Source organism: Pseudonaja textilis, chromosome 1 (assembly GCF_049901715.1).
Source record: "Pseudonaja textilis isolate UNSWEBS1 chromosome 1, rPseTex1.2, whole genome shotgun sequence".
NCBI lineage: Eukaryota > Metazoa > Chordata > Lepidosauria > Squamata > Elapidae > Pseudonaja > Pseudonaja textilis.
In genome coordinates this window covers 193,382,912-193,407,460 of record NC_141990.1, presented here as the reverse complement: position 1 = coordinate 193,407,460, position 24,549 = coordinate 193,382,912, and the positions used below count along the sequence as shown (strand labels likewise).

The 24,549-nt window shown below is 40.0% G+C and overlaps 1 protein-coding gene across 6 annotated transcripts in view; it reads left to right on the top strand.

Annotated features, from left to right (window-relative positions):
• SLC4A10 (solute carrier family 4 member 10) overlaps positions 1–24,549 on the top strand; it is a 171,441-nt gene that overhangs the window by 22,505 nt on the left and 124,387 nt on the right. For 5 of the 6 annotated variants that reach the window (XM_087920082.1, XM_087920077.1, XM_087920081.1 and 2 more), the window contains exon 2: positions 15,773–15,865. The exons of the other annotated variant lie outside the window; for it this stretch is intronic. In XM_087920082.1, coding sequence (XP_087776208.1) covers positions 15,773–15,865 — 93 coding nt within the window. The remainder of the gene's footprint in view (positions 1–15,772; positions 15,866–24,549) is intronic. 6 annotated transcript variants of the gene reach the window in all.

Sequence of the window (24,549 nt, the reverse complement as noted above, 5' to 3'; positions counted from 1 at the left end):
TTCTCCCAGGTCTACCATGTTTTTCAAAGATGAGCAAAAACTTCTGGCCACAATTATATTTTTCTGGTCATCTCCATCCAAGTACTAACAAGATCTAACCTGGGATAGCTTTTGCAAGATCAGGCAACAGTTGTCAACTGCTGTGATTTATTTACTTATGACTAATTTTTACTTAATATTGTGATGATTGGGTGATGGAACTGTCAATCACAACCAGATAACTGAGGGCTTTTCCTTCTAGTTATGTTCTGGAAGTGGGAGAGGAACAGATGAGAGAGGGATTGGGAAGCTATGGATGAAAGACCAACCTGAAGGAATCTCAGAATCCTAGTTTAAGAAAACCTCCAACTGTCAGATTGGTGATAGATGGATGGAGGGATAGAGAGTAGGTAGGGGTAATTTTAAATGGAACAGTTGAATTATTTAATATGATGTAATTTGTGCCACCTTGCATCCTCCCTAAGTTCTAGTCATGTTAACTCAGAGACATAAAGGAGAAAAATAAAAGGAGTGGGTGCAGCAAAACAAATAGATCCTTCAGAAATCTTTCACAGCTATTGGGATTTGGCCTTTATTTGATAGAATAATGTCTGGAGGACACGCAAAGAGGAGATACATGGCAATCATGTATGATTGGGTCATTTAGCATGTATATACCTCCTTGTAATTAATTACGGGTTATATGTTGCTGTAAATCATAATGTAAACCATTGTAGTTTGCTGTACGTAGTTGATTGCTTAATGTATTGTATGAATTAGTTCACCATGGCTTATTCAGCAAAAGATAAGTTAAAGTAGTATGACTTGGAATGATGGGTGAACCCAAGCTACTGTATTTGGTTTTTTGTTACCTGTTTAAGAATCAGGCATGTGCTGACTGAAATGGGGGGATTTTCTTTTGCATTATCTTCTTATATGGTGAACTCTGGAGCATTATAGCTGGTATGCCTATAAAATAAATTATAATTTCAGTTTTAAGCTTTGTCTCTTTGAAAATTGTTGGTAATTAAATTAAGAATTTGGAAGTTCAATGTGGAAAAGAAAACGTCATTCAAATGCTCATCTTACAACTTTTCTCTGATCTGGCTCTTGTTAGGCTTGGTGGAATTGACTCAGATGATAGCAATATGGCATCTTGTTCTCCCACAACTGCAGATGTTCTGCCTCTTTTGTAATCCACTTACCGCGTGGGCTTCTTTGACTCAGATCTGAAACCTTCTTAATCTATATTTGGGTTAGAAAAAACATGTACATTATGGGTATGTATTTGCATGTTGGTTTTTCATACAACTACAGATACATTGTTCCAAAATCAAGAGGGCTTGTCTAGGCTACAAATCTATGGTTGTTTTACACCACTTCACCCATGGCAACTTTTTTCAAAGGATTCTGGGAAATATATTTTTATATCTATTTATTATTCAGCATGTTTATATAACTGCCTATCTCACAAAAATCTACTCTTAGCATGTAGAGCACGATGGCCCTTAAAAACTATAACAATATATAATATAACAAATATAAATGTAATAAAAACATAAAACCCCAAAATTGTGAGAGAGCAACTATCACCCAACCTGTGATGACCCAGGGTGGAATACAAAACAAACGCAGTCACAAAAAAACAGGTGAAGCCTGTTTTATTCCTTCACTTTGCTTCCAAGCTCCAAATATCCTTGACTGGAGACAAAAAACTCCCACACGAGCAGTTACAAGAAGGAGGAAATGCCGTTTAAATTATAAAGAGTAAAAAACAACACAAACCAGGCAAGATAAGGGCTTGAAGACGTCCACAGATATCAGAACACACACTGGGAAGGACATCAAATTCAGAGAGGAACAATAAATTAGAGATATTTCCACGCTTTGTTTCCAGCACTCACCCGAACACATGTCCATCGTTTTATCCAGTTGTCACAGCTGTAACCCATGAAGAGGATCAAGGCCCTTTCCTCCCCAACAGACCATGTCTCTCTCTTATCCTCTCCTCCCTGCATGCCCTAGGATGGAGAGGGGATGGGCCTGGGTCCTCTTCTGACTGCCAGCCGGCCTCTGCCCTTCCCCAGCCTCCTCCACAACCTCCGGAGCCACATTTACATTCCGCTGTTCCTCCTCTCCCTCAGAGTCAGTCTCTACCAGGGGCATGACACAACCCATGCAGGCGCAAATAACCATTCATTGAGTTCAAAGCATAGACGAATTTGTTATTGTACAGAATCTGGTCAACAATTATTTTAATTGTAAAATTAATAAAGTTTATTTTTTAAAAAAGAAAACCATAATCCAATGTTCCCAAAAAATCAATAGACTGATATTTCTCAAAGGCAGAGAAACTAGTCAAGTAAAATCCCAAGTACTGAACTGTAGTAATCTTCTGATAATATAATTATGCTGAAATAAAATGTATTCTTAAAATTGAATTGCTTCCAAAAAAAATATGCTTAGAATTCCTGTGTATGACTTTGAAAACACACGTACGGTGTTCTTTTTAGTTCAGGTGACTCTGTTTACCCAAGGGTATCTTAGAATGTGGGTACTTAAAGAAGAATACTTCTTCTGGAGCTCAAAATACCTGTATGTTATTTTATTCCTGGAACTGCAATTCATGTTCTGTACGCTTGTTGGAAGTTAAAACCCACCCCTCTCCTAGAGAAATGAAATATTTTAGGATATATTAAAAAGGCAGAATATTTCCCCTAAAAGAGAAGAAGAAACTCAAGAGAGGCAGAAACTCAGCCCTCTCCCACCTTTTGCTAATGGGCCATTAAGGCCTGGGGCGGTCTATTCTACATAACAAAGATCTACCTCCTTCAGGCAGACCCATAATAAGCATCCCAAAGGCCTTTCATTACATCATCATCCAGCAAGGCTCAATCAAGCCTGGGACTCAGGACAGCCTACAGAGTTGCCCCTGCATGGGCCCATGGCAGTCTGACAACCAATCAGAATACAAGCTCAAATTCAAATCCCAACAGAGGGCATAAAACCCAGGCGCTCTCAGCATCCCTTCCTTTTTCTTCGTCCAGGAGCTCCAAGGCATGTGATCTTGTTCATCAATAAACGTTCTTCCATGATTTCTCACCCACCCCCAAAGTGGAACTGAACCCAGACGGATATTTCTTCCAACACGCTGTAATGAGGAGTTCTTTAGATGTAGTCATTTTTAGCTGACCCCTGATGCCCTGGAAGACATTGTTCAGTCTTCTTGCTGGACTCCTCCCTCAGATACCCATGGCAAACACAGCACAAATGGAATGATTATCTTTGTTTAGGAATTATCAGTTATTAATGATGACCTGGAAGATTCTGTTCCTGAGTTTCTTTTTTCAGTACTATTTCCCAGACGCACTGTTGGCATTCTAACAACTCTCTGACAAACCTCCCACAGCCGTCTGTCAGCTCTCAGCCATCATTTGGGAATTGCTCTTCTAATATAGGCCTTTATTAATAGGCTTGATGTCTGCACCCAATCAAAGAATTCATTAATTCTGCATCCAGTACATTTAAATGTGAACAAAAGTACCATATGGTAGCACTCGACTAACTAGATATTGGAAAGACTTCTGAAGTGTATGTTGTTCTGCAACGTGGAATACTTCCTTTCCTCATTTTCTTAATTTATGAAGAAAATTTTTTAACTTCATGAAAAAAAGTTTCTGAAGGAAATGATCTCGCCTAGGAAATGAAGAGTGGAAAACTTTGGACTTTTTGTCCTCTCTTCTCCTTGTTTTCTTTTCAGGAACACATGAATAAAATAGTATGTTACCTGGAAGTTTTCTGAATTCATTCTTGAAATTCAGGAACAGTATTCAATCATGAAATGCTTACATGGGAGAGGAACAACGGTGGATTTTTACTACCGGTTCTGTGGGCATGGCTTGGTGGGCATGGCTTGGTGGTTGTGGCTTGGTAGTGTGGCAGGAGAAGGATACTGTAAAATCTCCATTCCCTCCCTACTCCTGGGGGAAGGTTACGGCAAAATCCCCATTCTCTCCCCACCCCACTAACCTGCTTTCCAGCTCTGTTCTCCTGTGCAGGGCAACCAAAGAAGACTCAGCCGATCACCCGGGACTCAGGAGGTAGAGAATAGATGGGGGCGGGGCCAGTCAGAGGTGGTATTTGCCGGTTCTCTGAACTACTCAAAATTTCCACTACTGGTTCTCCAGAAGTGGTCATACCACCTCTGGAAAGGAAGATGAATTTTGCCAGTTTGCTCTTTGTTGTCTCATCACACAATTGTTTTAAAACCTCAGATAAGCCGTTTTGATGTTTTTTTTTCCCCTAAGTTGCAAATGCATTTAAACATAATTGATGAAACAATCAAAAGGCAGATGCTTAAGTAACGAATCGTTTTGTACATTAATATACATCAGTTGCCCTAAGAGAGATAATATGGGTATATTTTGATAATGCTGATAAATTTCCTATTATATTTTTAAAAAGTGATGCTGCAGCATTTTGGGGGGGCTCAGAAAACTCTTTGATTCAAACAGATGAAATCTGTTCAGTTGCTCTGATCAATTTCATGCTGTCCCTGATGGAGACATTTGTCCTACAGCTTGAACTCCTTGTCTCCCATGTGCAAATTAGCGGGAAAATGAAGTTGGATTAAGAATTTTTTTCTCCTGGATTTCAGCTCCATTTCCCCGCTTTGGCCACAGGGATGGTCAGGTATTCTGGCCAGACTACTTGGACAGTTCCTGCTTCTCCTCCCCTCCTCTCCATCCTAGAGAAGAAGCACCATCTGCTTTTCCTTCTCTGGACAAGTATTTTGAGAACTGGTGGGAAAAGGGGAAAATTTTTTTTATAGCTCTTCCTATCATTTGGGCCAGAAGATAAAACTTGGGAGCAATTTTGTTAATTTTACCCAGTTTTTAAAACAAACAAATGCTTGTTTTATGATGGAGTCATGATAGCAGTGTTCCAATATCTCAGGGGCTGCCACAAAGAAGAAGGAGTCAAGCTATTCTCCAAAGTGCCTGAGGGCAGGATAAGAAGCAATGGGTGGAAACTAATCAAGAAGAGGAGCAACTTAGAACTAAGGAGGAATTTCCTGACATTTAGAACAATTAACCAGTGGAAATACTTGCCACCAGAAGTTGTGAATGCTCCAACACTGGAAGTATTTAAAAAGATGTTGGACAACTATTTTTCTTGAAGTGGTGTAGGGTTTCCAGCCTAGGCAGGGGGTTGGACTAGAAGACCTCCAAGGTCCCTTCCAACTCTTCTCTTCTCTTCTCTTCTCTTCTCTTCTCTTCTCTTCTCTTCTCTTCTCTTCTCTTCTCTTCTCTTCTCTTCTCTTCTCCTCTCCTCTCCTCTCCTCGCCTCGCCTCGCCTCGCCTCTCCTCTCCTCTCCTCTCCTCTCCTCTCCTCTTTTCTTCTAAATGGTCCATTGTTTGAACTTGTTAAAAAGATAAAAGAAAAGGCCTATCTTTTATTGTTCAGCTATTGGATCCAGGGAAAAAACACTGAAAGGTTTAGCCCTTCATGGCAGGCGGATGGACCTCCTAGTACAAAAATGGTCATTGAAGGCAGAGAGTTGGGACCAAGACCAGAGCCAATCGGAATGGAGGCATTTGTCTAAGATGGAATGAGGTGTATGAACCAAAGTGCCCTACTTTGCAACAGTAGAGAAGAGAAAACGCTACTTCTGATGTGACCAATAAAATTCCTAGCAGCCTAGGAACAGAGACACAGACAGTATTGTTTCTTCCTGTCCATGGTAGTTGGTAAATTATCCATTTTTAAAAAAAAAAAAAGTTTTATTTGAGTTTTCACAAAAAAAAGAAATACAAGCAAAACATCTTTTTTGAAAGCAGCATAATCCCGGTTACATTTCTTCGTACAGACGCAAATTCAGGTTCACGCTCATATTTATATTCTATTCCATATCTTATTACTATTTTACATTTTCTACATAGCTTCTCCCCTCTTTTAATTTTCTTAATTTTATTTTATTTATTCCATCTCAATTCAAATCATTGTATTTATATTTTTTGTCTGTCCTGTTTCAGTTGTCTATTATCTTTTCTCATTAAACAAAATTTCTCCTGTAGTTACTGATTGGAGTATGACGCCTTTATATCTTTATAATTTTATAACACTCAATATAATACATAACTTCCATTCAGATTCTGCTTGGTACACCCTTAAACTACACACTGTATTCTTGAAAAAAGATAAAGTTATAAATGTATAATATAATTAAAACAACAATCCATTCTAATTCAATTCTATCATTAATATTAATATTCATTAAAATCTTAACATTTTGCATGTTACTTTTCAAATAGATCTCATACTTCTATGGGAACAATTATGAACTTTCCATAGTTAATTCCCCCCCCCCTTCACTTATATTTTATAAAACATTGACTGATTAAAATGTTCCCGTTCTTTCTTAATTCAATTTTCTCATTTATTTTATTTCATATATTTTATTCACAAACATTTCACTAAATTACACTAACTATTTTATCCCTCTTTTTAATCATATGTTTTCCAATTTTCTAAAGTTATTTCTATTACAAATATAACAATACAATCTTATGTACCTTTACAGAATCCCTTTTTCAGTTAGATTTTCATCCATTATCTCTAAATAGGTCCTGTTTCTCTATATCTTGCTCCGGTCCTTTGTAACTTCTTTTCCTTTCCTCCTTCCCTCTCTTCTTCTCTCTCCCCTTTTTACTCCTTTGTCTCTCTACCTCTTTTTCCCTCTTCTGCATTCCCCCTTTCTGTTGCTTTCCAACGTTATATTTATTTTTCAAATTATTTTTCTTTTCTTTGGTTGTTTCTTTAAGTCTTAAGTTCTCCATTCTTTTTCCCCTCTTTCCTTTTTCTTCCTCACATAGAGTTGCTTGTTCATTAAAGATGGCTTCTTCTTTGTCCCAGTCTTCTTGTTTTGCAGTCTTTTCTTGTTATTTCTCATAGTTCCAGATCTCCATTTCTAAGAATTGGAAAATGAAGCCAAAAGAACCCTTCCCTTCTTGTGCATTTTCTTTGTATTTTTTTAAGTTCCATTTTCAATTCATCCAAAAGTGATGCCATTGTAAAATTTTTAAACAACCACCCAATTAGTTTTAATCATTCAAATATAATAACCAAAAATCCAAAAGTCACCAAGCAGTCCAAATACACACAAGCTGTTTCTTTTTACACTTCCTTTTTTTTCACTTTCTCTTCCTGGGATTAGTATTTAGTTGCAAAGTTTCAGTTAAAATGTATCTTTTAGAAATCTTATTGAAATTTTACTTTAGATTATTTTGAAGTCCAGGCAGTCTCCTCTCTCTTCCAAATCCTGCCCTTATTCTTTTTCTCTCCCCTCCTGCTTATAGAAAAAAAGTTTTTAATGTCCAGAAATCTTTATTGTTCCTCTGGCATTTAGTTATATTTTCAGCTTAATTGCCTATTGATGCCAAAGCAGATTTTTCTGATTTCTCATTTAGGTCTCTTAGATGTCAGTGTAAGGAAGGAGAGAGAGAGAGAAAAAAAAAAGCCAAACCTTTCCCTTTTCACTTTCTTTCGCTGCTTCCAACTCTTCTCTGGGAGCGATGTTATCTTTTGTAAAATTTAAGTTCCAGGGTACCTTAGTTATTGCTTTTCCAACTGAACCCGGTCAGCCAAAACTTTCACTTATCTTCCTCCTGCACGTTCTTTTCTGGTTGAGTACTTCTTTGAGGTGGCCATTTCTGACCACCGCTCCTACCGCCTTCGGGAAAGGGAGTAATGGCCAGCTGAGGAGGAGAGATGCGGCTCTCCTCAACCCTGCTGGCAGTCTCCCCCCTCTTCGCCACCTCTACGGGGTGGCTTAGCCCTGAAACCAGCCGGCTCGGGGCGCTCCAGCGGCGAACCCAGACCGAAACCACGCATGATCGCTGATTCCAGTCTGTCACCGAAGCCCTTCAAACCGGACGTCCATAAATTATCCATTGTTATGCTGGAGCAAGGAGAAAGTGTGGATGAGCCCACCTACTGTTTTTCTTCCTCTCTTCTTCCCTTCCCCATTCAAGGCTCCTTCTAGGAAAGCACATTTAATGCCATTTTACCTGTGGACAATTTATCTTCTTCCTGTCACCAGCTAGGAACAATGGAAACTGAACTGGAGCAATGTGAGACAGTTAAGACAATTGTTCCTCATCTGCAGTTTAGAGCTAGCTACTCTCTTTGCATTCTGACTTTCAGAAATTTGTTATTTCCTTGAGCAATGACTGTGTCTTTGTGTGTGTGTGTGCTGCTATAGTTTTGAAGCATTCAGCATGAAGTACAAATTATAAATTATAAATGTATTTTCCAGTTGAAATCCTAATTTTGGATGGGGAGGGTGATTTTAATGAATTTTACTCCATCATAAAGGCAATGCAATATTTGTCACAGTTACCAGAATAGGACTTTCCAAGGTTCTCTGTAAACATAGTGAAGTACACATATTTAATTAATTAACCGGAGATCTAGTTTGATAGAGGACTGCCCCATCATAGTTTTAAAAACAGAATATTGTATATGGTGAGAAGAAAAAGCAAAATAATTTTGCTTGTACAGATTCTGAAATATTGGTAGATACATTTTCACCCTTGAAAACTGAAATAGTGACTTTTTATTGCTATGGAAACCTTTGGTACATAGTGTAATAAGAAGATGTTAATGGATGAATGTTGTATAGAACAATGCTGGTTGATTATGGATAGTGCTCTATCTCAGACGTGTCTTTGAAGTTTGCTGTTGGGGTTACCTAGCATTTCTTCCTCCGCCTATTCTTTAATGGAACATAATGTTCCTGTATACAATCCTTAATCTGCCATTTTGAAAATATTACTTTGACCAGGCTTCTGGTTTGTGATATAATCATAATTACCTCACTATTCAAAAGCTCTGAAATTTCCATAGCGAGCCATGATAACATCAAGATGACAACATGTAATCATGCAAATGACAAAATCATGTGATTGCATCACAGTGTTTGATGTAACTATCCAAATTATATCATTTACATGATGATACCTTGATGTCATTTGCTGCCCCTCCCCCAATCTTCCCATCGGTATCCATTTCCCTGGCACTGAATTATAATACTGTTTTTTTTCTTCAAATTGCAGTTTAAAACTGAAAAGTAGGCATTTCTGAATTGTTCTGACATGTTTGTTCAAACACTGTATTCTAGAGAAACTACTTGTTATAAAGTCATAGGTTTGGAAGGGAACGTATAGACCTTCAAATTCAACCCCACTCAATTCAGAAACATTTGAATTAAGCATCTCTAATAGTCTTTTTCAAATTTGGCATGGAAAGACCCTTTTCCCAAAGAAGCAGGACAGATTTAATTTAAATTACAAGTTGGAAGATTGTCCCAAAGGTGCTTTTTCAGGAGGCAACTGTTTTTTCTTTGAAGACATTTCACTTCTCATCCAAAAAGCTTCTTCAGCTCTGTCTGACTGGAAGGATTTATATTCCTTACAGAAAGCTGGTCATTCGCATTCTTTTAGAGAGTAATTGAAGCCACTTGGAGGTTTACCTATTTGATTTCTAGCAGCTCACTGGTGTGCATTTTTTACACATTTCTTTAAAATATTTTTTTATTTTCCTCTATCACGTCGCTTCAGGGGTGGGATTCAAATTTTTTAACAACTGGTTCTGTGGGCATGGCTTAGTTGGTGGGTGTGGCTTGATGGTCATGTTATTGGCTGGGCGTGGCCAACTCAATATCACTCACACCGAGGCACAGATCTCCTCGCCTGGCCTCTCATGACTGTGGGGATGCTGCAACAGTCATAAGTGTGAAAAATGATCATAAGTCACTTTTTTCAGTGCCATTGTAACTTTGAATGGTCACTCCACACAAGCAAAGTACCAGCAAAGGAGGGGGAAAAACTGCAGAGACGTTCCTGAGACAGGAAGTCTAGCCCTGCCAAGAATGTAATAAGGGTTAACAGAGAGGCAGTTTCTGTAAGCAACACCAGAATGTTTCCTTCCTGCCTTCCTTACAGGATTAGGCCAGTAATTTCTTCTATCAACCAGTTCTCCGAACTGCTTAGAATGTTAACAACCGGTTCTAGCAAATAGGTACAAACTGGTAGAATCCCACCCCTGCGTCCCTTTCATTCATACCCAAACTTTGTAGTCTTGCCTAGTTCTAAAATTCTCACTTCATTTATCTTCTTCTTTTTTCGTTTGAGAGAAATCTGCTAGAGTTTGTTCACTTCTATCTCATTTCACGTCCCTATTACCAGTAGCGAGTAGGACAGAATACAGTTAGAAGTCTTTTTCATATCTGCATTTTTTAAAAGTTAGGTTCATTTTTATGAAATCTCTCTTTCAATTTTGGATTTAAATAAACGGTTTGGATTTCAGTTTTAAATATGATTTCTTTCATAAGTCAGTCTACTCCACAGTTGCACATATTTTAGTGCTAAATTAAAAGATTTATGTTTAATCCAAAATCTTTAGTTCAGCTCCTCTTTGGAGCAACAGAGGTTGTGGTTGAAAGTATTGGTTCAGTAGCAGGGGTGGGATGCTACCAGTTCTGCCCGGCTCTATAGAACTGGTAGCTCTGAAGAGCAGCAGCAGGCAATGAACCCGTTCTGTGTTTGCTGCTGTTTGGCTCACCCGCCTGCCTGGGCTCTTGGCTGTTCTTTATTTCCTGCTTTTTCAACCTCAGCTGCTTTGCGCGGCACAGCTGAGGTTGAAAAAGCAGGAAAAAAGAGGCTTTTCAAATGCTGCGCAGCCGCGCACAGCGCTTTTCAGCTGTCCGGGTGGCATGCGCGCGCAAAATGTAGTCACCAAACCGGTAGCAACACCGGTTGAATCCCATCCCTGTTCAGTAGATACAAGATCTTTCTACCATACCAATTGACCATTAGGCAGTGTTTTAGGACTAGATACGTCTGGAATCTTGAAGAAACATTGCAGGCAGTCTCACAAAATGGGGAAGAACTGTCCTGTTTATAAAATGGCTGCCATAAGAAGTTGCTCCTGTTACAAAATACAGCTTACCCTAAAAACTACTTGGAAAATTGCTTCTAAGCCAGAGGATCTTTGTCTGCATATAACAGAATGGAGGAAGGGATTAAGGGAAAGTACAATCTGCCTGAACTTTCTGGAACTCTAAGCAGATCTCCTGTCATTTTTTTAAAATAATGCTAATGCCTGGCAGGTTGCCATTTTAAAAATAACAATGGTCCCCTTGGAGTTAAAATAATTTGCCTGGCTGTTTTGCTGCATTGTTATGAAAACTGTACCCAAAAATCCTGACATCTTTCTAGTGTTGAGGAGCGGGGAGGGGAAGGGAAAGGACATAAATGGTCCTTAGAAGCAAACCACTTTGCCTTCTGAAACTGCAGCTGTCTTCTGTGCCACTTTCCTGTGGATATTTCTGAAAGCTGTGTGAACAAGCTTTGCTGAAGTTGAGTCCCCGCTGCTCCCCGAAATGCAAATTCCCTCTTCCCTTGCAAGAATTGAAGGGTGGCTTACATTCTTACAGAAGCCCCAGGCAGAGAAAGCAAATAAATAAATAAATAAATAAATAACATACTGTGAATTAGCAGATAGAAGGACTTCAGCCTATCAGCATCAAAGCCATTTTTGCCCCTGGAGCTGGTACAAAATAACATCTTATGTAGTGTGACTGATTGGAAAAAAAAAAAAAGAGTGATGGAGAAAGGAATCTGTAAGTTGGCAGCTGCTGACAAGATCAGGGGGTTATAACCGGGCACCTCTACAGAAAAACAGAGCGGCTGACCAAACAGCCAGACCTGAGCCTCTGCCCCAGTTATGTGTGAAAAGTCATAGAACATATAACAAAGGACATAGAATCATAAGGCTGGATCCTGGAAGGGATCTTGAAGATCTTCTACTCCTGCCTTCTGCTCAAGATAGCAGATCTTATACCATCCCAGTCAAATGGTTATCCAATCTATTTTTGAAACCTCCAGCAATGGAACAGCCACCACTCCAGGAGGTGAACAATTCGTTAATTGTTCACACTGAGAAAATTTCTCCTTACTTCCAGGATGGATCTCTTTTTAACAAATTTCTACCCATTATTTCTTGTCCTGCCCTCTGGTTCTTTGGAGAATAAGCCAATCCCCCTTCTTTTTGAGAGCCCCCCAAGTACTGGAAGACAATTATCATGTCCTGCTCCCAATCCTTCTCTTTGACAGGCTAAACATACCTGGTACCTTTGGCCATTCATCATATAATTTAGCCTCCAAATCCTTTATCTTCTTTGTTGCTCTTCTCTGCACCCTTTCAGTTTTGTTCCATATAGCATCAACCTTGTGAACTCTCAAGCTTCTTTTTTCCCACTATGTATTCAAAATGGACAATGAGGAATGTATCTATATCTATATAATAGCATGCACACTGCTCAAAAGAATAAAGGGAACACTTAAACAACACAATGTAACTCCAAGTCAATCACACTTCTGTGAAATCAAACTGTCCACTTAGGTAGCAACACTGATTGACAATCAATTTCACATGCTGTTGTGCAAATGGAATAGACAACAGGGGGAAAGCAGAGGCAGATAGCAAGTCATCCCCAATAAAGGAGTGGTTCTGCAGGTGGTGACCACAGACCACTTTTCAGTTCCTATGCTTTCTGGCTGATGGTCTGGTCACTTTTGAATGCTGGCGGTGCTTTCACTCTAGTGAGATGGAGTTTACAACCCACACAAATGGCTCAGGTAGTGCAGCTCATCCAGGATGGCACATCAATGCGAGCTGTGGCAAGAAGGTTTGCTGTGTCTGTCAGTGTAGTGTCCAGAGCATGGAGGTGCTACCAGGAGACAAGCCAGTACATCAGGAGATGAGGAGGAGGTCGTAGAAGGGCAACAACCCAGCATCAGGACCGCTACCTCTGCCTTTGTGCAAGGAGGGACAGGAGGAGCACTGCCAGAGCCCTGCAAAATGACCTCCAGCGGGTCACAAATGTGCATGTGGCTGCTCAAACTGTCAGAAACAGACTCCATGAGGGTGGTATGAGGGGCCGATGTCCACAGGTGGGGGTTGTGCTTACAGCCCAACACTGTGCAGGATGTTTGGCATTTGCCAGAGAACACCAAGATTGGCAAATTCACCACTGGTGCCCTGTGTTCTTCACAGATGAAAGCAGGTTCACACTGAGCACATATGACAGACGTGACAGGGTCTGGAGATACTGTGAGAATGTTCTGCTGCCTGCAATATCCTCCAGCATGAGCGGTTTGGCAGTGGGTCAGTAATGGTGTGGGGTGGCATTTCTTTAGGGGGGGCGCAGCCCTCCATGTGCTCACCAGAGGTAGCCTGATTGCCATTAGGTACCGAGATGAGATCCTCAGACCCCTTGCGAGACCATATGCTGTTGCGGTTGGCCCTGGGTTCCTCCTAATGCACAACAATGCTAGACCTCATGTGGCTGGAGTGTGTCAGCAGTTCCTGCAAGACAGAGGCATTGATGCTATGGACTGGCCCGCCTGTTCCCCAGACCTGAATCCAATTGAGTATATCTGGAACATCATGTCTCACTCCATCCACCAACGCCACGTTGCAACACAGACTGTCCAGGAGTTGGGGGATGCTTTAGTCCAGGTGTGGGAGGACATCCTTCAGGAGACCATCCGCCACCTCATCAGGAGCATGCCCAGGCGTTGCAGGGAGGTAATACAGGCACGTGGAAGCCACGCACACTACTGAGCCTCATTTTGACTTGTTTTAAGGACATTACATCCAAGTTGGATCAGCCTGTAGTGTTTTTTTCCACTTTAATTTGGAGTGTAACTCCAAATCCAGACCTCAATGGGTTGCTAAATGTGATTTCCATTGATAATTTTTGTGTGAGTTTGTTGTCAGCACATTCAACTATGTAATGAACAACGTATTTAATAAGAATATTTCATTCATTCAGATCTAGGATGTCTCATTTTTGTGTTCCCTTTATTTTTTTGAGCAGTGTATATATGTGTGTTAAGGGTAGGGGTAGATATCTACTTTCTTTTGAGGGCAGGCAACAGAATTTCATTTTTAATGTGTGCCACTGTGCCCACAGTAAAAAAAATGACAATAAAGGCTATCCTATCCTATCATGTCTTGTCCTGTCCTGTCCCTTCCTATCCCATCCCATCTCATCTTATCTTTCTAGGGTTTAATCACCTTTTTTATATTATGATGAACGGGACATGGTATTCCAAATGTGGCCTCATTGGTGCAATATAAAGTGGCATTATCACTTCTCATGACCGTGATATTATCCCTCTGTTGTTCAGCCCAGGACTGTATTGGCTTTTTGGGCAGCTGTAGGACATTGCTGGCTCATACTTGAGTAGTGGTTCACTAGGAGACCTTGATTCCTCTCAAAGTTACTACTGTTAAACCAGGTACTACCTATTTTGTACCTATGCATTTGGTTGTTCCTGCCTAAATGCAAGAGGACCTTATTTTTCTCCACCGAACTGCATCTTGTTGGAGAGGATTCAGTGCTCAAGTCCATCAAGATCCTTCTGAATCTTGAGTCTATCTTCCAAAGTGTTACCAATTCCTCCCTGTTTGAGTAAAAAGCCTGCTCCCTAAAAGGTAGGGCTCCTTTACTTAAAACAGAAGGAAAACAAAATGATTTAGCATGTTGCTAAGCAGCAAACTCTTATCTGACAGTTCCAAACAAAAATAAAAAATGATACAAAGTAAAGTGTTCTTTTAAAAAAGAAAAGAAAAGAAAACATGCACGTTGTAGATGCACATTTTTTAAAATACAGGTGATAAAATATATTTTATTTATGGATGAATGTGTGTGGAGTTTGAATCTATCCTTGAAAAAAATAATTTCAGTTTAATAGCCTGGGTTTGGAACAGGTGACTATAGATCTACAAAATGCACCTCAAGATTCACAGTGAATATAAGCTGCCTTTGAATAGGTGGCATGCGATTAGATAAACAAATAAATTTTAAAGTAATGCATTTTCAGTGCTTACACATTTATTGTAACAATACAGTCATCTGAACAGGCTTTTACACTAATAGAGCATCAAGTTCCTTTTGAGAACTGAACTGAATTTTGAGAATTTGTATGATGTGATACTGTGCTCAGAATTTCTTTGTCAGACTTCTTCTGTGTGCTGCTTCTCTAAAACATTTGTCAGTGATACTGAAAACATTTAAGGTCCCTGGCTAAGAACCACTAACTGCAGCTCAGAAGTCAATGGATGTAGCTTTGACAACTTAGTTAATGCTGACAGATTTTCAGGGACTGCAAATACCTTTGTATTCTGATTTTGTCTTTATAATTAAGTTGTCAATCCTTTATCAATCATTAGAGTGGCCTTGGCCAAAGACAAATTGGCTATTCCTGTACTAAATAATGACATTATTATTATGTACTATGTGTATCTGAGACCCTTGTGTATTTTTCTGTGCTTCAGTAGGCCGGGCATATCCAAGGATGAGTTAAGATACCATGCTGAGCTGTAATGCTTTGTAAACCATGATCTGTGATGTAAAGACCCTAACAAATGTCTCTTGTTCCAGAAAATTGTAATTAAATTACAATTTAGCACAATGTGTTTATCCAACCATACTCTGTTCTTTTATGACATGTCCAGTCACCTTCAGGAAAATAAGAACTATGAGGGTATTGAGTGTTGTTTCACAAACACTGAAACAACTACTCATACCCACCTGATCCTTTGCCTTGTCCTGATTTTTTTTGAAGTCAGGCAGTAACTTTTCCTGTGGAGTCAGTAATATTTGTCTTTGCTATGTTTGTTCCCAAAGCAACATGCTACAATCACCCCTTCTTCCATGCAGTTATTAGAGGAGCACAGAGATGAAGACCGGAGGCAGGAGAATGGTCCCCCCTCTGGAATCTGCTGTCCAAACCCAACAGCTTATCACTTCATGGTAAGGATCACCCTGGGAATAAGCTTATTTGATGTCTGAATTGTTTCTGGTTGCAACATTGGAGAATATCAATAGCTCAGGATAGACTTGTTGATGTCATCTGAGCTTGTTTTCTTCTAGCAGACATTTCATTACCAGACTAGGCAACCACATCAGTGCACAGATAGTATTTTTGCTCATGCAAATGTATCAGAAACCCAAGAATTATTAACCGCAGAGAATAAGCTGCTCCATCCACACATGGATTTATTCATAGAAAAATACACACACACATATATATGACCCTGAAATATGTTTAGTAAAGATCTGTTCCTGGACTGAATGTATTCAGATGTCTAGAGTGATTCTCTGGAAAGAGCAATAATATACTTTGCATGCTCATCTGGCACATTGGAAGTTCAAAGAAACTTCAGTTCCAATCATATTTTTTAAACATTTCTCTGATAAAAGCATGTCCTCAGCATTACAGATTTCAGCCATTTCAGAGGATAAATTGCTTGGATGAGAGTTAAAGCTAAATTGTTATGGGCTTTTATGCAGGGGTGGGATTTAAATTTTTTAACAACCGGTTCTGTGGGCGTGGCTTAGGTGGTGGGCATGGTATGGTGGTCATGTGATTGGGTGGACATGGCTTGGTGATCATGTTATTGGCTGGGTGTGGCCAACTCAATTTCACTCACATTGAGGCACGCATCTCCTCACCTGAGCTCTCATGACTGTGGGGATGCTGCAACAGTCGTAAGTGTGAAAAATGGCCATAAGTCACTTTTTCCAGTGCCATTGTAACTTTGAATGGTCACTCCACACAAGCAAAGTACCAGCAAAGGAGGGGAAAAAAACTGCAGAGACGGTCCTGAGACAGGAAGTCTAGTCCTGCCAAGAATGTAATAAGGGTTAATGGAGAGGCAGTTTCTGTAAGCAACACCAGAATGTTTCCTTCCTGCCTTCCTTACAGGATTAGGCCAGTAAATTCATCTAACAACCAGTTCTCCGAACTGCTTAGAATGTTAACAACCGATTCTAGTGAATAGGTGCGAACTGGTAGAATCCCACCCCTGCTTTTATGCTTCTGTAAAAGTAAAATGGCTGCATGAACCTTTTCCTCTGACTTTGCTTTCCATACAACCTTTTCCTAAGAACATTTACTTGTTCTTTGATTTTAATTCAACAGGATGCCTGGGAAACCAGATCTAAGCTGTGCTGGTAGGGGCTTTTTAACATAACCTGTGAAAAAGTGTCAGATTTTAAGGTATCGTAAGACTTTTTTTTAATTGCAGCAGCCTAACACATATTCTAGAATTCGTGGATTGGGCTTATGTTTCTCGCATGGGTTTTGCTTTGCTTTTAGATTTATAGAACCAGTTATCCATAGTTGGATATAGGAGCCATAGTTGATACTGATCCATTTTCCATCCTACCACCTCATCAGTACGTAAACCTTTCCTATACTAGCTGGGCAATAGTTCCAGTCAATGGAAGTTTAGATGATGAAACATTGCAACCTAACACATAATGAATACCTGCTGCTCACACAATACAACAAGCAGCAGTAGAGCAACGCAGATCATAGAAAACTCTTGAGAACATCATCTTATTTTCTGCCTCTCCACTTCACAGCTAAACGCAACACAGCTGGTCATATGTTGTTTCTGTCCGTCAATTGGTCAAACTGCTTCTTATCTGGCTTCTGTCCTTCCTGATGAGCAAGGGGCTTAACTTCTTCGATTCATTGGCTGTGAAGTCAAACTAGGAGAGAAGTGGGTTGATTGGCACCCAGCCTCCAAAATGGCAGTGTGTTATCTAGGATAAATTTGTCGGTCTAACCTCCGGGTCCTACATCCGATCCAAGTTCAGAATGCAAAAAGAACTTCTCAGGAGAACAGCATCTGAACAAATAAATAAATAGAGAGGCCAAGAGACAAGTTGCAATCAAACGCTAAGGGCTTCTTTTTAGCGAGGACCCAGTGAAGCTGAGAATCAAGATTGGCTTCCACCGCTGCAACAGGAAAGTAGAAAGTCAACATCCTTTGCCGTTCTCAGATTGCTCCCTAAACGCCAAACATCTCTGGTCCTGCCCGAACATAGCGAGTTACAGGTAACCCCTGAGTTATGACCACAGTTGAGCTCAAAATTTCCATTGTTAAGCAAGACAGTTGTTAAGTGGAGTTTTTCCCCCTTTTATGACCCCTTTTGACACAGTTGTTAAGTGACTCTGGCAGATGATTAGGGGATTTGTGCTGTCCAGACAGTTTATAGTTAATTGGGAATTGGGATAGTTAGTTAGGAATTGAGGGCTGGCCCCTTAAGGGAATGCATCATGGTAAATGTAGTTAAGGGATCCTGGGAAATGTAGTCCATGTCATGTGGTCACATCTGTTATCCTGATTGGTCACTGAATTGACTCTTGGTGGGTTGGGGGAGGTTCCTCCACTCTTGCCTGGACCCCAGCAGCGTGCTAATGCCTCACCCCCTCGATCCTACATTACGGGGATGAAAAGAGCACTATCCTTTTACACTATGAATTCAGCTATGCAAAGATTTGGACATTGAGATGAATCTCAATGTAACCGTGTGTTATATATGAGGATACCTGATGAGCCAATAAAGAAACTTTGTATGGATGCTTTGTAGAGTTATCTGTCTGCCTTTATCAGTCAGTAATTAAAGGGCAGAACAGGATTGGAGGCAAAAACATAAAGAATGGTTGCTGGAACTGGGTTGTCTAGTTTAATGAAAAGAAGGACCAGGGGTGACATGATTGCAGTGTTCCAATATCTGCCACAAAGAAGTGGGAGTCAAGCTATTCTCCAAAGCATCCGAAGGCAGGAGAAGAAGCAATGGGTGAAAACTAATCAAGGAGGGAAGCAACCTAGAACTAAGGAGGAATTTCCTGACAGTTCGAACAATTAACCAGTGGAACAACTTGCCTCCAGAAGCTGTGAATGCTCCAACACCGGAAGTTTTTAAAGAAGGGACTGGACAACCATTTGTCTGAAATGGTGTAGGGTTTCCTGCCTGAGCTGGGGCTTGGACTAGAAGACAAATACCTTCTGACTCTGTTACTCTATTCTATTCTATTATCTGAATCATTGCAGTTAAGTTAGTAACACAATTGCGAAGTGAATCTGGCTTCCTGATTGACTTTGCTTGTCAGAAGGTCGCAAATGGTGATCAGGTGGCCCTGGGACACTGCAACATTCATGGATGCATGCTAGTTGCCAAGCATCCAATCTTTGATCACTTGACTACAAGTGTGAAGAATGGCTATAAGTTGCTTTTTTCAGTGCTGCTGTAACTTTGAATGGTCATTAAAGCAATCTTTGTAAATGTGTTCCTGAACAGACCTTTTGAATCAAGCAGTTTCTCAGCATAGCCAAGTAGTCAGATGCTTCTCATGTTCCCATTTGTTCATCCACAGACAGTGGTGGCATTCAAGAGTGGATGGAGGAGGTATAGATCAGCTCCTGGTTTAGGTCAAATGTTGATCCTCTCCTGACTTAGGCCAATGTCTGTTGGGTTCAGAGCACGGCTATAGGTGCACCTTTATATATAAGCACCATAACTATATTGAAAGATCAAATAGTGTTGATAAGTCTTTGTGCACTTCTTCGTTGCACCGTGATACAGTACAGAGGGCCTTGATTATTCCTGGTGGTGTTTGAAAGCAACTGCAATTATTCTTATCTTTGGGGAACTTTGTCTGTGTGTGTGTGTGTGTAACTGACTTGTCCACCATTTGCTGACCGTGTTCCAGTTAACCATTGTGCCAGCTTGTGGTTGATATGAGGAGTCATCAGAACATTGAATTTTATTGAGGATCGACAGAAGGACATTCTGCTTCTGGTAAGCTACCAGCTGTGGTGAGGGTTTCACAGCAAGCTGCCAGGTGAGTCAATTGACTTCCTGGAGCAGATGATGATGTGTATTATTAACATGTCTTGGCATTATGCCTTCCTCTCGGTGCAGAAGTAATTAGAGCCATAGCTGAAAAGACGACTTCGCCTTTTTGGAAAAACAAACAAACAAACATGAAGAATCTCAGAGAGAGATCCTTTTGCTAGTTTAGAAATTTTATTTGATGCAAAACTATAAAATGATGTCATGCTTCATTCTAAAGTACTACCTGGTCCTCAATTGTTAATACTGGCATTAATTTTTATATTAAAATGGAGTTACTTTCTGTGCAGCTCCGTACATTTACCTGCTTGTAAGGTCACAAATCCAGCTTTCATCTTTTATCTGGGTTACAAAGGATCGGTCGCAGTAGTGTCTGAATCAGTTTGGGGATTATAATTCCAACTAGGTATATGAGTACAACGGTCATATTCCAAAGGGAAGTTCGGCATCAACATAGCCTTCATGACACACAGATTCCTGGCATACTATTGCCAGTGTTGTTCCACAAAAAAACCTCTCCCCTGCAGAGTCTTAAACATCCAAGGTTCCTTTATTCCTCATCCAAACATAGCTGAAACTGAACACCTTTGATTTATTGGTGTTAAACAGTACAAAGCTTCCAGTCCCATCCCCTGCAAGTGGCTGATTTTTCACCTTGGTGTTTCTTTGGTTTCCACAGGCTACTATTGGCATTCATGTGGCCTAGAACTCTTGCTACATCCCAGATCAGAATTTCCTATAATAGGGCTATTATAGGCTTCTATGCATGAGTGGAATATGTATGTGTATGATGTGTATGTGTACGTATGTATGTATGTGTATATGTTGTTATTATATATAACAAATAAACAAGAAGTTCACTCTATTTTCATATCATTTATATCTTACATTACAGGTATGAAATTGGTGCTTCCTACATTCAATCTTTATGGATAAATTCATATATTGAGTGGGAAAAATCAGGGATAGCAGTTAGCCACTCACAAATAGAGGTTTGCTTCCCAAAATTATAGCTCTTATCCAATCCTACTGAGGAAACCCCAAGGTTGATCTGCCTCCATTTCAGGAAACAATAAATTCCTATGATTTCCCAGGCAGGACAGAATAAATCCCCTGGTTATAGGTGACACATCCTCTTGTCTATCCTTCCCTACTGATATTGCTTCTGATGAAAATCCTTGCATAGAAATCTACCCACTTGTATCTTCATTGGATCATAATGGTGTCAGCAAGCAAAATTTGATCCTCTTTTATATTTGATTCTCCAGAATTATATTTCAACACACATACCCCATCACCCTCATTGATAATGATAAAACTTGTCCTATCTTTATTGTATCTTGAATGATTCAGTCTGCCTTCAGAGGTCTACCTAACTCATTGGAAGCCCATTACAAGAATGTATAATACAGCTAAATGGATGTAATTCATAGACTGTGCACTAGCACCCACTTCAATGTCAGCTTCATTGTATTTTCCCCTTTCTTTATACTTGAAGCAACATGATTTGACATTAACTTTTATAAGGGTGTATTGTACTAACCTAGCAATTCTTGTCCCCAAAAGATATTATCGTTAGCCCAGAAAAAAATGTTACTGTAGATTCTAAAATGTTGCTTCCAGCCTGTGTGCCAGTGTTTTCTGTTTCAGTGAAGTAATGCCTGTTTTTAATAATGGTTATATGGTAGGGATTAAGAATATGGCAGAGATTAAGAATCCCAGAATGATGGGACACACATTAGCTGTATTCAGTGTCATGCTGATTTTATAATTAGATTTGCTAGTTTGTGCTTTAATCTGATGTGTGATTCCAGCTTTGGTGTGTCATCTTCGCTTTTGTCAAACCTCTATGATTGATCCGCCAGAACACTATTAAAACAAACCACGATTTATGGTGATATATAAATCAGTTATTGTGTCTGGCATCTTTAAGAGCAGCGGTCGCCACCCACTGGTGGGTGGCGAGAAAATTTTGGTGGGCCGCAGAGAAATCTCACCCCCAGAGCACCCCCCCCCCAAAGCAATTAATCCAGGCTTCACAGAAACACAAGGCTGTGCCACCCACATGGCCCCCGGGGAACCCTCCCCACCCACTCACTCCGTACCCGGCAAACGTGCCTGCTAAGTTGCTATTTTTCCTTTTTCCAACCATCATCTCTTCTGCTATGCCGGGAGATTTAGATTAGCTAGAAAGCAGGAAATGTTTGGATTTCTTGCTTTCTAGCTGGTCTTTAGATCTTTGGCTCTGCTTTTAAGCACAGCCGAACCTCCCTTAGGACTGAAGGTTCTATTATTCAGTGCAGACTCACACCAAGCAAATTTTATGTGACAGACTAAGCTAGCTGATGGCAGATAGATAGTACACTGAATGATTCTGTGAGCAACTCAATCTGCTTGCTTTGCCTGATTTTGGGTAAAAGTTGCTCTTTTTTATTAAAAATTCAATATTTATATAAATATTTATAATATTTACATACAAGCCATGTCCAGCCAGTCAGATGACCACCAAGCCACACCCACAAATTAGGCCACGCTCACAGAACAGGTTAGTGGTCCCTGGGATTTAAAATTATGAGTTTGGTGGTCCCTGAGATCCAAAAGGTTGGTGTCGCCTGTTTAAGGGGGCACAATTCAGTAAACGACCACTTTTAATCACCAGAATCCTGATTCCGCTTGTCCTTCTTTTCTTATCATTCTTGGTAGGTTGAGGTCTTAGTAGTTTTGATGGTGGAGAGTTCAGGGATGGTAATATTTGAGTGTGGATATACTTAAACCAGTGGTAGGATTCAAATTTTTTTACTACCGGTTCTGTGGGCGTGGCTTGGTGGGCATGGCAGTGGAAGGATATTGTAAAATCTCCAGTAGAGGTAGTATTTGCTAGTTCTCCAAACTACTCAAAATTTCCACTACCAGTTCTCCAGAACTGGTCAGAACCTGCTGAATACCACCTCTGTCTTACACCCCTTATTTCTCTGACATGTTTTTCTCTGAAGCCCTTCAATAATGCCATATTTTAATAGGCATAGATATTTTCCTCCCATTAGATGCAATGGGGAAAGTCCTTTCCTGTGGGCTATAATGTTCTGCATACTGTAGGACTCTCAAATAACTAATTCACTACAAGAATATTTAACTATATCACTTGACTGATGAACCTAATAGCATTTCAATGCATGTTCAGTATATTACTTGCAACATGTTAAATTTATATTCCTTTGCAAAAACGTTTTAAACCTGCCATGCACTCATTTGTATTAGGCCAATTATTATAATTATTTGCTGCTCTGAATTCTGTTCACATTGCCCAGGGGTGGAATTCAAATTTTTTAAACAACTGGTTCTGTAGGCGTGGCTTAGTTGATGGGTGTGGCTTGGTGGTCATGTGACTGGGTGGACATGGCCAACTCAACATCACTCACATCAAGGCACGCATCACCTTGCATGGCCTCTCATGACTGTGGGGTTGCTGCAACAGTCGTAAGTGTGAAAAATGGTCATAAGTCACTTTTTTCAGTGCCATTGTAACTTTGAATGGTCACTCCACACAAGCAAAGTACCAGCAAAGGAGGGAAAAAACCTCCAGAGAAGTTCCTAAGGCAGGAAGTCTAGTCCTGCCAAGAATGTAATAAGGGTTAACGGAGAGACTGTTTCTGTAAGCAACACCAGAATGTTTCCTTCCTGCCTTTCTTACAGGATTAGGCCAGTAATTTCTTCTATCAACCGGTTCTCTGAACTGCTTAGAATGTTAACAACCGGTTCTAGCAAATAGGTGCGAACTGGTAGAATCCCACCCCTGACATTGCCAGTAATGAATCTTCCAAGGCATGTTAGAGAGAAATGGATATGTTGCATTAGGAAAGAAGAAAAAATGGTGTGTATTATACATGTGCACACGACAGCAGAAGGGCTGTCTGATATAAGCAAGCAAAGGTTGACCTCTGTTAAAAGTTACAAGGAGATGATTGAGATCCGAAAGATAGTAGACATTACAGAGCCATCTAAGAATGAGTGAGATCAGCCACATTCTCCGAATTAAACTGTGATATGTTATTATTGTGGTTTACTGAACAAACCAGAATGTATATGGAGATTCTCAATCATCCATGAACAACCATTGTTGTCCCAAAGATACATTTTTTCAAAATGCTTCTTGGGTGAGAAGAAAAATATTTTCAAAGAAAAAAAAACAAAAAAAGTCTGGTTGCCTTTTGGAAGAAAGCACCTTTGGAACAAACCAGAAATTAACCAAGATCAGTTTTTCAGATAAGCAGAATAATACATTTGAAAAATTTTTCGTATCCGAGACCCAAGGAGCATAAATGACTGTTTTTCTGAAATACTGTTTCCATTATTGTGTATTCGTGTTTCCTTGGGTTTGCTGTATGTTCAGTTCAAATGGAGAAATTTCCTTTTATTGAGCAAAATAAATTAGCATAGTTTTCATTTATGGGTTTCAGACTAATATCAATGGATGCTGTGTTGTGCCATCATGTAGTCTGAAAACATTAAAGAATCCCCTTGCAAACACTGACATCATGAACAACAGAGAATTGGCACCACATAACGCACATTTTGGATCCTGGTTTCATTAAAACTGGCTCAGATCTTCAAAAGCTTTATGGCTGGCTGCCTTTTATGCACTGAACACAATGGTGGAATGTAAATAAATCCAAGGCAAGCAAGAATAATGTAAATAAATTCTAAAGCGAAGTGATGGCAAATCATGTTAAGGCCAACCTTAAAAGGCTGTTAATTCTGAACAAAGTTATATACGTATTCTCTTAACA